Raw genomic sequence first — 12,598 nt, 5'->3', positions numbered from 1 at the left:
ATAGCTCAGTGATTTATCCACAAGAACAGTATTAGCACTTCAGGAACTCTTTTTTTTTTTTTTTAAGATGGAGTCTTGCTCTGTTGCCCAGGCTAGAGTACAGTGGCGCAATCTCAGCTCACTGCAACCTCCACCTCCCGGGTTCAAGCAGTTCTTCTGCCTCAGCCTCCCACGTAGCTGGGATTACAGGCGCCCGCCACCATGCCCTGCTAATTTTTGTATTTTTTAGTAGAGACGGGGTTTCACCATGTTGGCCAGGCTGGTCTCGAACTCCTGACCTCAGGTGATCCACCCACTTTGGCCTCCCAAAGTGCTGGGATTATAGGCATGAGCCACTGCGCCCGGCCTCAGGAACTCTTTCATACCTTCATGCCTCTTAATCACTGTCCACAAAAGGTAACCATTATCCTGAATATTATGGTAAATACATTTCTGCTTCTCTTTACAGTTTACCATTTAAGCAAGTATCTCTAAATACTAGTTTCATTTATTTTTAAAATTTGATATAAATGTCATCATATAGTATGTAGTTGTCTGTGTGTGTGTGTGTGTTTGTGTGTGTGTGTGTGTGTATGTGTGGCTTCTTTTGCTTTTCATTTGTGAGATTTAGCTGTGGTTGTACATGTAGCTAGAGTCTGTCCATTTTCATTACTGTGTAATATTCCATTGCAAATAAAGCCATTAAATTAAAATTCTGCTGGACATTTTGCTTTTTCAGTTTTGGCTGTTTAGAAAATAATGTTGTGGGTCTGTTGTGGTGGCTCATGCCTGTAATCCCAGCACTTTGAGAGGCCAAGGTGGGTGGATTGCTTGAGCCCAGGAGTTCGAGACCAACCTGCTCAACATGTGAAACCCTGTCTCTACTAAAAATACAAAAATTAGCTGGGCACGATGGCACTCACCTGTAATCCCAACTACTCAGGAGTCTGAGGCATGAGAATCGCTTGAACCAAGGAGGCAGAAGTTACAGTGAGCCAGGATAGTGCCACTGTACTCCAGCCTGGGTGACAGAGTGAGTCTGGGCGACAGAGTGAGTCTCTGTCTCAAAAAAAAAAAAAAAAAAAAAGCAGAAATTAATGAAATAGGCTGGGCGTGGTGGCTCATGCCTATAATTCCAGCATTTTGGGAGGCTGAGGTGGGTGGATCACCTGAGGTCAGGAGTTCGAGACCAGCCTGGCCAACATGATGAAACCCTGCCTTTACTAAAAATACAAAAATTAGCTGGGTGTGGTGGTGTGTGCCTGTAATTCCAGCTACTGGGGAGGCTGAGGCACGAGAATTGCTTGAATCCGGGAGGTGGAGGTTGCAGTGAGCCAAGACTGTGCCATTGCACTCCGGCCTGGAAGACAGAGCAAGACTTCATCTCAAAGAGAAAAAAAAAGAAACTAATGAAATAAACAACAAGCAGGCTGGGCGCTGTGGCTCACGCCTGTAATCCCAGCACTTTGGGAGGCCAAGGCGGGTGGATCACAAGGTCAGGAGATCGAGACCATCCTGGCTAACACGGTGAAACCCCGTCTCCACTAAAAATACAAAAAATTAGCCGGGCGTGGTGGCGGGCGCCTGTAGTCCCAGCTACTCGGGAGGCTGAGGCAGGAGAATGGCGTGAACCCAGGAGGCAGAGCTTGCAGTGAGCCGAGATCGTACCACTGCACTCCAGCCTGGGCGACAGAGCGAGACTCCATCTCAAAAAAAACAAAAACAACAAACATAATCAATAGAGAGGTTCAACAAAGCTAGAAGTTGGAACCTTGACAAAGCTAATTACATTGAAAAAAAATTACCAATATCAGGAACAAAGAGGAGGACATTACTATGGAACGTAGAGACATTAAAAAAGATAAGAGGATATTATATACAAATTTATACCAATAAAGTTTGAAGGTTTATGTGAAATAGACAAATTCCTTGAAATCTACAACTTAACAAAATTAACACAAGAAGTAAAGGAAAATGTGAGTAGTCCCATAACACAAAATAAGTGGAATGTGTAACGAAAAACTTTTTCACAAAGAAAATTCTAGGTTCAGGTGGCTTCATCCGCCAATTCTGTCACATATTTAAAGAAGAAATAACACTAATCTCACATAAATTTTTTCAGAAAATAGAAAAATAAGACATATTGGCCAGGCGTGGTGGCTCATGCTTGTGGGAGACCAAGGCGGGCAGATTGCCTGAGCTCAGGAGTTCGAGACCAGCCTGGGCAACACGATGAAATCCCATCTCTACTAAAATACAAAAAATTTAGATGGGTGGGGTGGTGTGTGCCTAGTCCCAGCTACTCAGGAGGCTGAGGCAGGAGAATTGCTTGAACCTGGGAGGTGGAAGTTGCAGTTAGCTGAGATCGTGCCACTGCACTCCAGTTCGGGTGACAGAGTGAGACTCTATCTGAAAAAAAAAAAAAAAAAAAAAAAAAAGACATATTTCCCACCTAAGTGTATAAGGCTAGAACAACCTTGATATAAAACCTAATGAAGACATTACAAGAAAGGAAAATTTAAGACCAATCTCACTTATGAATGAATGGGAAATCTAGACTATTAGCAAACCAAATTCAGCAACATGTAAAAATGATAATACATCATAACAAAGTTGAGTTATTTGAGAAATGCAAGGTTGGTTTAACAATAGAAAATCTGTATTATTTACCATAAAGGAGAAAAATTATATGATCATCAATAGAGGCACAAAAAATTTTTGATAAGTATTTGATAAAATTAAACACCAATACACAATTTTAAATAAGTAAATACATAAATAAATATATATATCTCCTCTGGAAGGCAGAGGCTGCAGTGAGCCAAGATTGTGCCACTACACTGCAGCCTGGGTGACAAGAGTGAGACTCTGTCTAAAATAAATAAATAAATAAATAACATAACATAACATAACAAACTGAGAATAAAAGTATACCACCTGAATTTGATTTTGCTAAGTGATGAGTAGGGAAAGATACTATTTTTAAATTTGCTTTATTCTGATAACTTGTAAAGTTGAGATTCTTTTTATGTTTATTAGTCATTAGGTCCCCTCCTCTGCATTACTGGTCATGTCATTTGACTAATTTTCTATTGAGTCAAGTGTCTTTTCCTTATTAATTTTTTGGCTTACTGGTAAATTCTGAATACTGATCCTTGGTTATATGCATAGCAAACATGTTTTTTTCAGTCTGTGGCTTGTCTTGTATTTTATTATTACTTTTAAAGTTTTAGATTTATTTATCTATTTATTTATTTATTTATTATGAATGGATAGTACGTTCAAATGAATATAAAATCCAGAAAATACAAAAGAGCATACAGTGAAAACTTTCTCTCCCACTCTTCTTCCCCTTTTATCCATTTCTCTTTAGAGGCATTGTGACTTCATTTTTAAGACATTTAGTGTGTAATGTCATTTGTTATACAGAAAAATTTAATGTAGTTAAATTTATGATTCTTTGGAGATTGTGCTTTTTATGTCTTGTTTAAGAAACTCTTTCTCTGTTGCATTAATTTATTCTATATTGTTTTTTAATGTTTTTAAATTTGGCTTTTCATATTTAGATCTTTTTTTTATTATTTTTTATTTTTTTATTTTTTATTGATCATTCTTGGGTGTTTCTCGCAGAGGGGGATTTGGCAGGGTCACAGGACAATAGTGGAGGGAAGGTCAGCAGATAAACAAGTGAACAAAGTTCTCTGGTTTTCCTAGGCAGAGGACCCTGCGGCCTTCCGCAGTGTTTGTGTCCCTGGGTACTTGAGATTAGGGAGTGGTGATGACTCTTAACGAACATGCTGCCTTCAAGCATCTGTTTAACAAAGCGCATCTTGCAGCGCCCTTAATCCATTCAACCCTGAGTGGATACAGCACATGTTTCAGAGAGCACAGGGTTGGGGGTAAGGTCACAGATCAGCAGGATCCCAAGGCAGAAGAATTTTTCTTAGTACAGAACAAAATGAAAAGTCTCCCATGTCTACCTCTTTCTACACAGACACGGCAACCATCTGATTTCTCAATCTTTTCCCCACCTTTCCCCCCTTTCTATTCCACAAAACCGCCATTGTCTTCATGGCCCGTTCTCAATGAGCTGTTGGGTACACCTCCCAGACGGGGTGGTGGCCGGGCAGAGGAGCTCCTCACTTCCCAGTAGGGGCGGCCAGGCAGAAGCGCCCCTCACCTCCCGGACGGGGCGGCTGGCCCGGCGGGGGGCTGACCCCCCCCCCACCTCCCTCCCGGATGGGGCGGCTGGCCGGGCGGGGGGCTGACCCCCCCACCTCCCTCCCGGACGGGGCGGCTGGCCGGGCGGGGGGCTGACCCCCCACCTCCCTCCCGGACAGGGCGGCTGGCCGGGCAGAGGGGCTCCTCACTTCCCAGTAGGGGCGGCCGGGCAGAGGCGCCCCTCACTTCCCCGACAGGGCGGCTGGCCGGGCGGGGGGCTAACCCCCCCACCTCCCTCCCGGACGGGGCGGCTGGCCGGGCAGAGGGGCTCCTCACTTCCCGGTAGGGGTGGCCGGGCAGAGGCGCCCCTCACCTCCCGGACAGGGCGGCTGGCCGGGCGGGGGGCTGATCCCCCCACCTCCCTCCCGGACGGGGCGGCTGGCCGGGCAGAGGGGCTCCTCACTTCCCGGTAGGGGCGGCCGGGCAGAGGCGCCCCTCACCTCCCGGACAGGGCGGCTGGCCGGGCGGGGGGCTGATCCCCCCACCTCCCTCCCGGACGGGGCGGCTGGCCGGGCAGGGGGCTGACCCCCCCACCTCCCTCCCGGACGGGGCGGCTGGCCGGGCAGAGGGGCTCCTCACTTCCCAGTAGGGGCGGCCGGGCAGAGGCGCCCCTCACCTCCGGGACAGGGCGGCTGGCCAGGCGGGGGGCTGATCCCCCCACCTCCCTCCCGGACGAGGCGGCTGGCCGGGCGGGGGGCTGACCCCCCCACCTCCCTCCCGGATGGGGCGGCTGGCCGGGCGGGGGGCTGACCCCCCCACCTCCCTCCCAGATGGGGCGGCTGGCCGGGCAGAGGGGCTCCTCACTTCCCAGTAGGGGCGGCCGGGCAGAGGCGCCCCTCACCTCCCGGATGGGGCGGCTGGCCAGGCGGGGGGCTGACCCCCCTACCTCCCTCCCGGACAGGGCGGCTGGCCGGGCAGAGGGGCTCCTCACTTCCCGGTAGGGGCGGCCGGGCAGAGGCGCCCCTCACCTCCCGGACGGGGCGGCTGGCCGGGTGGGGGGCTGACCCCCCTACCTCCCTCCCGGATGGGGCGACTGGCCGGGCAGAGGGGCTCCTCACTTCCCGGTAGGGGCGGCCGGGCAGAGGCGCCCCTCACCTCCCGGACGGGGCGGCTGGCCGGGCGGGGGGCTGATCCCCCCACCTCCCTCCTGGACAGGGCGGCTGGCCGGGCGGGGGGCTGACCCCCCCACCTCCCTCCCGGACGAGGAGGGAGGACGCTCCTCACTTCTCAGATGGGGTGGCTGCCGGGCAGAGGGGTTCCTCACTTCTCAGACGGGGCGGTTGCCAGGCAGAGGGTCTCCTCACTTCTCAGATGGGGCGGCCGGGCAGAGACGCTCCTCACATCCCGGACGGGGCGGCAGGGCAGAGGTGCTCCCCACATCTCAGATGATGGGTGGCTGGGCAGAGACACTCCTCACTTCCCAGATGTGATGGCGGCCGGGAAGAGGCGCGCCTCACTTCCTAGATGGGATGGCGGCCGGGCAGAGACGCTCCTCACTTTCCAGACTGGGCAGCCAGGCAGAGGGGCTCCTCACATCCCAGACGATGGGCGGTCAGGCGGAGACGCTCCTCACTTCCCAGACGGGGTGGCTGCCAGGCAGAGGCTGCAATCTCGGCACTTAGGGAGGCCAAGGCAGGCGGCTGGGAGGTGGTTGTAGCGAGCCGAGATCACGCCACTGCACTCCGGCCTGGGCGCCATTGAGCACTGAGTTAACGAGACTCCGTCTGCAATCCCGGCACCTCGGGAGGCCGAGGCTGGCAGATCACTCGCGGTTAGGAGCTGGAGACCAGCCCGGCCGACACATCGAAACCCCGTCTCCACCAAAAAAATACGAAAACCAGTCAGGCGTGGCGGCGCGCGCCTGCAATCGCAGGCACTCGGCAGGCTGAGGCAGGAGAATCAGGCAGGGAGGTTGCAGTGAGCTGAGATGGCAGCAGTACCGTCCAGCTTCGGCTCGGCATCAGAGGGAGACCGTGGAAAGAGAGGGAGAGGGAGACCGTGGGGAGAGGGAGAGGGAGAGGGAGAGGGTCATATTTAGATCTTTACTTTGTTTGGAATTTATTTTTTGTCTGTGATGTGAGGTAGGGATCACCCCTCCCCCATATTGTAAAACTACCTGTTATATGCTTTTACATTTGTAACTGTTTCATCTAGCATAACTTAACTGGTGATGGGAGTCTGCTTTTGAGCTTCATCTATGCATTGGCAAATACAGTTAATTAACTGGTCTAGTTTTTTAATCTCTATTTTCCTACTTGCAGATGAGTGCTCAGAGTCCTAAGTACTGCCTTTCAGGCCCCATAATGTGCCCTTGTATCCTCTAACATGTCTGGAATTTGCGTAGGCTGTGCTGGGGCAGGGAAAGGAGAGTTTCTTTGTCACAACAAACAAGAGGAAAGCTTTCTTCCTGTCTCTTCGATTTACCAATGCCTCATCAGAAACTTTCAGCACTTATGTAAGAAATGTATTTATTTTCTTGAACTTTAGTATATTTTGTTTGTTTTACAATATTGTAGAGTAGAAAGTTGTTTTTGCTTAAATATAGTAGTTTTTTCTTTAGTCCTGTACATTTCTTAAGTTCTTAAATATGTTTCTTGATATTTTTAGCTTTATATTGTGGTGTTGTGTATTCTTTGGAAAGGGATTAGTGGGCTTTGTGATATGGGAATAACTTTAAGAAAAATAACCTGCTGTAACTCTTTTCCATCTTTCATCTTCCATTTGATTTCTCTTTTAACTATTTCCATCTCTTAGATATTGTTTTACCAGGTGGTCCACACAGAAAAAGTGAGAAAAGAAAAGTAGGGGAAAAGAAAAGAACTAGCTTAAGGAAATTAAAGTGTGACATAACAAGAAAGAATGAACATGGGAAGAAAGGGGAGAAAAAACAGAGGGGAAAAGAAACTGAGATTGTTTACATGTTACTTATGTGTTAGGAGATCCAAGGTATCTTTTTTTTTCTTGTATTCCTTATAAGTAGTAGGAGCAGTCTTGAACCTGTTTATTCTTCTACCTGTTTGTGCTGTTTAGGAGGGAGTAGTTTTGGGGATGATGTCCAAGTAGGAAGGATTCTATTGAAAAACGATACATGTTGCTTCTAGTTTCTTTCTCACTTGTGTACAATATTTGATCCAGTTTAGTGCTGGAAGGGTCAACTGTGTTGAAAGTGTTAGAATCCTGAGTTTTGCTCTGGACATTAATAAAAGTGTAAGTTTTAGGTATGGATATGTTTCTGTTTCAGGAATATAATGGTTGCTATTAATACACATTTTTATGTTAATGCTAATTTGATCTGAATCAGTTATTGAGAATTAAAAGGGATGTGAATTCCAGAAAATGATTAGTTTAGACTCAATAAATTATAAGACTCTTTTTGGTGCTATGCATTTTATGATTTTTCTGGCTCTCCTGATAGGGTAGTAATTTCTCATTGGCAGTGATTATAAACAATAGTCTTATATTGACCCGTGCTTCTTGACTGAAATAAGCTGATGTTAAAAAAAGAGGCTCTTGTCAATGATTTAAGATGAAGTTACTTCTAATTCTAATTGGCTTTTATTTATCATCATTGGCATTTGAACAGGAAAAATAACCTAGTGTGTAAAAAGGTTGAAGAGAGAAGCATTTTAAATTCTAGTTTTTTTAGTTACTTTTTGGCTTGAGGACATACATTCCTAGTTTTTAATTTTTATGCTATTTCTGATAATACATTGTCATTTCAGAGAAAAGAAGGAATCTCCTAGCCACCAGCTGAAGATGTGGGCTATTGATTAAATCACGTAATAAGTTTTCAAGGAAATAGAGACGAATTTTGAAGTTTACCCATGCCTTGTTTTCACTATACTGTTATTAACAATTATCCATGTAGTATTGACAATGTCCTTTGTAGATTAGTTATATTTAATATTTAGAAGTGCCATCATTTTTCCTGGAACAGGGCTTTGGTACCTAGGGTATAATGGACCACTTTTAAGTTGTGATTGCTTTTACTGTGGGTATGTTTGTATGAGTCAGGTGAATTTCAATTCTGCCCGACTGAGATATGATAACTTGTCCTTTCTAGCTTATGTGTTATGACCATTTGTTGGTTATATAATAGATAACTGTTTATGTAATAAAGATTAGAACAAGCCATTAGAATTTATTGTTAATGGATACAAACTATGTGTCTGCTCTAAGAGTTTCAATTATACAGTTCTTAAATATAACAACATATTAGAAGTAAAAAGTGATTGATACGGTTTGGCTATGTCCCCACACAAATCTCTGCTTGAATTCTAGCTCCCATAATCCCCACGGTTGTGGGAGGAGCCCAGTGGGAGGCAATTGAATCATGGGGGCAGGTTTTTCCTGTGCTGTTCTCTTGACAGTGAATAAGTCTCACAAGAGCTGATGTTTTTATAAAGGGCAGTTCCCCTGCACATGCTCTCTTGCCTGCTGCCACGTAAGACATACCTTTGTTCCCCCTTCGCCTTCCAGCATGATTGTGAGGCCTCCCTAGCCATGTGGAACTGTGAGTCCATTAAACCTCTCTTTCCTTTGTAAATTACCAAGTCTCTGGTATGTCTTTATTGACAGCGTGAGAACAGACTAATACAGTAAATTGGTACCAGTAGAGTTGGGTACTACTGTAAGGATATCTGAAAATGTGGAAGCGACTTTTGAACTGAGTAACAGGCAGAGGTTGGAACAGTTTAGAGGACTCAGAAGACAGGGAAACGTGGGAAAGTTTGGAACTTCCTAGAGATTATGTAAGGCTCAGAATACAGGAAGATGTGGGAAAGTTTTGAACTTCCTAGAGACTTGTTGAATAGCTTTGACCAAAATGCTGATAGTGATATGGACAGTGAAGTCCAGACTGAGGTGGTCTCAGATGGAGATGAGGATCTTGTTGGGAACTTATATAAAGGTCACTCTTGCTATGCAAAGAGACTGGTGGCATTTTGCTCCTGCCCTAGAGATCTGTGGAACTTTGAACTTGAGAGAGATGATTTAGGTGGAAGAAATTTCTAAGTGGCAAAGTGTTCAAGAGGAAGCAGAGCATAAAAGTTTGAAAAATTTGCAGCCTGACAATGCAGTAGAAAAGAAAGACTCATTTTCTGCAGAGAAATTCAAGCTGACAGCAGAAATTTGCATAGATAAGGAGGAGCCAAATGCTAATTTCCAAGACAATGGGGAAAATGTCTCCAGGGCATGCCAGAGACCTTTGTAGCAGCACCTCCCATCACAGGCCTGGAGGCCTACAAGGAAAAATGATATTGTGGGCTGGGCCCAGGGCCTTGCTGCTTTGCGCAGTCCCTGGACTTGGTGCCCTGGGTCCCAGCTATGGCTAAAAGGGGACAGTGTATAGCTCAGGCCATTGCTTCACAGGGTGCAAGCCCCAAGCCTTGGCAGCTTACATGTGGTTTTGGGCCTGTGGGTGCACAGAAGTCAAGAATTGAGGTTTGGGAACCTCAGCCTGGATTTCAGAGGATGTATGGAAATGCCTCAAGGCAGAGGTGTGCTGCAGGGTTGGAGCCCTCATGGAGAACCTCTGCTAGGGCAGTTCAGAAGAAGGGAAATGTGGGATGGGAGCCCCCATACAGAGTCCCCACTGGGGCACTGCCTAGTGGAGTTGTGAGAAGAGGGCCACCATCCTCCAGATCCCAGAACTGTAGATCCACTGACAGCTTGCACTGCAGTGGAAAAGCTGCAAACACTCAATGCCAGCCTGTGAAAGCAACCAGGAATGGGGATGTATCCAGCAAAGCCACAGGGGCAGAGCTGCCCAAGACCATGAGAACCCACCTCTTGCATCATCGTGACCTGGATGTGAGACGTGGAGTCAAAGGAGATTATTTCAGAGCTGTAAGATTTAATTACTGCCTTGTTGGATTTCAGACTTGCATGGGGTCTGTAGCCCTTTGTTTTGGCCAATTTCTCCCATTTGGAATGGGTGTATTTACCCAATGCCTGTACCCTCATTGTACCTAGGAAGTAACTAACTTGCTTTTGATTTTGCAGGCTTATAGGCAGAAGGGACTTGCCTTGTCCCTGATGAGACTTTGGACTGTGGACTTCCAAGTTAATGCTGAAATAAGTTAAGACTTTGGGGGACTGTTGGGGAGGCATAATTGGTTTTGAAATGTGAGGACATGAGATTTGGGAGGGGCCGGGGCAGAATGATATGGTTTGGCTGTGTCCCCACCCAAATCTCATTTTGAATTGTAGCTCCCATAATCCCCACATGTCATGAGAGGAACTCGGTGGAAGGTAATTGAATCATGAGGTGGTTTTTTCCCCGCATGAATAAGTCTCATGAGATCTGATGGTTTTATAAAGGGCAGTTACCCTTCACACACTCTCTTGCCTGCTGCCATGTAAGATGTGCCTTTGTTCCTCTTTCGCCTTCTGCCATGAATGTGAGGCCTCCCCAGTCATGTGGAACTGTGAGTCCATTAAAGCTCTTTTTCTTTATAAATTACCCAGTCTTGGGTATTTCTTCACAGCAGTATGAAAATGGACTAATACAGGGGTATAGTAGGCATTGGGGAACAAAGAACAGGGAAGAAAATATTTCTGAGATTCAAAGGAGCTTTGCCAGGAGTATAGCCCAATGTAATGTAAGAGTGGAGAACCAGCTAAGATCAGGAGCCCTAGAGAGAAGAACCTGTCTGAGCAGAGGTTGGACTTAGATGATGATGGATGGGTCAGAGGCATCCAGAATTGAAGGATTTTAAAGTAAAACCTATTTGTGGACATGGGAAAAGCTGAATTAGTTACTGTTTTATGTACCTATAAATGCCTTCCCTTCTGTGAGGCTTTGTGGTTATAAGGAACAGTGTTCAAGGGCATCTGGCTCAGTTAAAGGAAGCTGACTATAAGGAAACCTCTGCCTTTGCGTGGAGTCAGGACCAAATAACCCAATGAGTAGTGCATAAGAAACATACAAAAATGATGTCCCGAAAGATTTTCTTCTGTGTTTTTCAGTGATGCCATCTGCAGTTTTGTGATCTGCAATGATTCTTCCCTTCGAGGTCAGCCCATTATCTTTAATCCTGACTTTTTTGTGGAGAAACTCCGACATGAGAAACCTGAGATTTTCACTGAGTTGGTGGTCAGCAATATCACAAGGCTCATCGATTTACCTGGAACTGAGTTGGCTCAGCTGATGGGGGAAGTGGACCTTAAGTTGCCTGGCGGGGCTGGCCCAGCATCAGGATTCTTCCGGTCTCTCATGTCTCTCAAGCGAAAGGGTAGGAGATGTGTTTGTGAAGGGTGGGCAGGCCTCAGCTGCTCCCTGGGCTTCTCTCTCAACATCTACACATTCACCAAAGAGTTGCTATTAACTTAAAGCATTTTTTTGGCCATTTTTTCAGTTTTTATAAGTAGTAACACCTTAAGTAATAGTAATACAAATTATAAAAACTGTCTAGATAAATAAATAATTAAACTAAAGCAAATATTTTCAGTCCCTGAGAGATGACATGATTAACTTAGGTAGTCATCAGGGGCGTCTTGATTTTCATGCCCTATTAATATGTGAAAATAATCTTTAAAAACCAAAGTTACATAGCTAGAGACTATAGAACAGAATGCTTGAATTTTCTTTTTTTGAAGGGATGGGGTCCCACTTTGTTGCCGATGCTGGAGTGCAGTGGTGTCATCATAGCTCACTGCAGCCTTGAATTCCTGGGCTCAAACTATCCTTCTGTTTCAGCCTCCCACTAGCTGGGACTACAGGTGCATGACACCATGCCTGACTGTTCTCTATTTTTTGTAGAGATGGGGTCTCATTATGTTGCCCAGGCTGGTCTCAAACTCCTGGCCTCAAGCAGTCCTCCCACCTCAGCCTCCCAAAGCGCTGGGATTACAGGTGTGAGCCACCATGCCTGGCCTTCTGTTTGTTTGTTAAATTAAATACTAACACGCTAGATATCTCCTTACTTACTAGATATATGCTTCTTACTTGAATAAGAAGATGGTCTTTCCCTTCAGGGAACCTACAGTCTAATATTGAACTTAGAGAGAGCTGATTGAGAGTTGTCCTGCTCGCGTTTTCTGGTGCACTTCCAGTTCTAAGGTTTTTGTTTACTGACCATGTGAAAATGCTTGCTGAATTGTAAAATAGGATGCTTGAGTGGTTTTAGGTATGATGATTTTGTACTATTTGTGTGAAATATAGCCCTGTCATATCATATGGTTTTTCAGAAAAAGGAGTGATATTTGGGTCCCCACTGACGGAGGAAGGCATTGCCCAGATATACCAACTGATTGAGTATCTACACAAAAGTAAGACTACTTGAAATTTTATCATTCTTTGTTTAATGAAGAATTCTGTTTTCTGTTGAGAGCTAACTGCCTTGAGTTAGTAGGTGCCAATTAACCATCAACAAAGGAACTAACCAGTGTTAATTTT

General features: G+C 45.9%; 1 protein-coding gene across 13 annotated transcripts in view; it reads left to right on the top strand.

The window, feature by feature from the left end:
- The window catches only part of ARHGAP19 (Rho GTPase activating protein 19), a 72,324-nt gene that overhangs the window by 15,618 nt on the left and 44,108 nt on the right, over window positions 1-12,598 (top strand). For 5 of the 13 annotated variants that reach the window (XM_063780946.1, XM_001161035.6, XM_063780945.1 and 2 more), the window contains exons 2-3: window positions 11,170-11,435; window positions 12,391-12,471. In XM_063780946.1, coding sequence (XP_063637016.1) covers window positions 11,170-11,435; window positions 12,391-12,471 — 347 coding nt within the window. Of the gene's footprint in view, window positions 1-6,461; window positions 6,656-10,203; window positions 10,280-11,148; window positions 11,436-12,390; window positions 12,472-12,598 lie in introns of those variants that run through there. The other 8 variants (XM_016919027.4, XM_016919028.4, XM_063780943.1 and 5 more) reach the window with 5 other exon arrangements.

This window comes from Pan troglodytes, chromosome 8 (assembly GCF_028858775.2).
Source record: "Pan troglodytes isolate AG18354 chromosome 8, NHGRI_mPanTro3-v2.0_pri, whole genome shotgun sequence".
Lineage (NCBI taxonomy): Eukaryota > Metazoa > Chordata > Mammalia > Primates > Hominidae > Pan > Pan troglodytes.
This window is presented reverse-complemented; position numbering and strand designations above follow the sequence as displayed.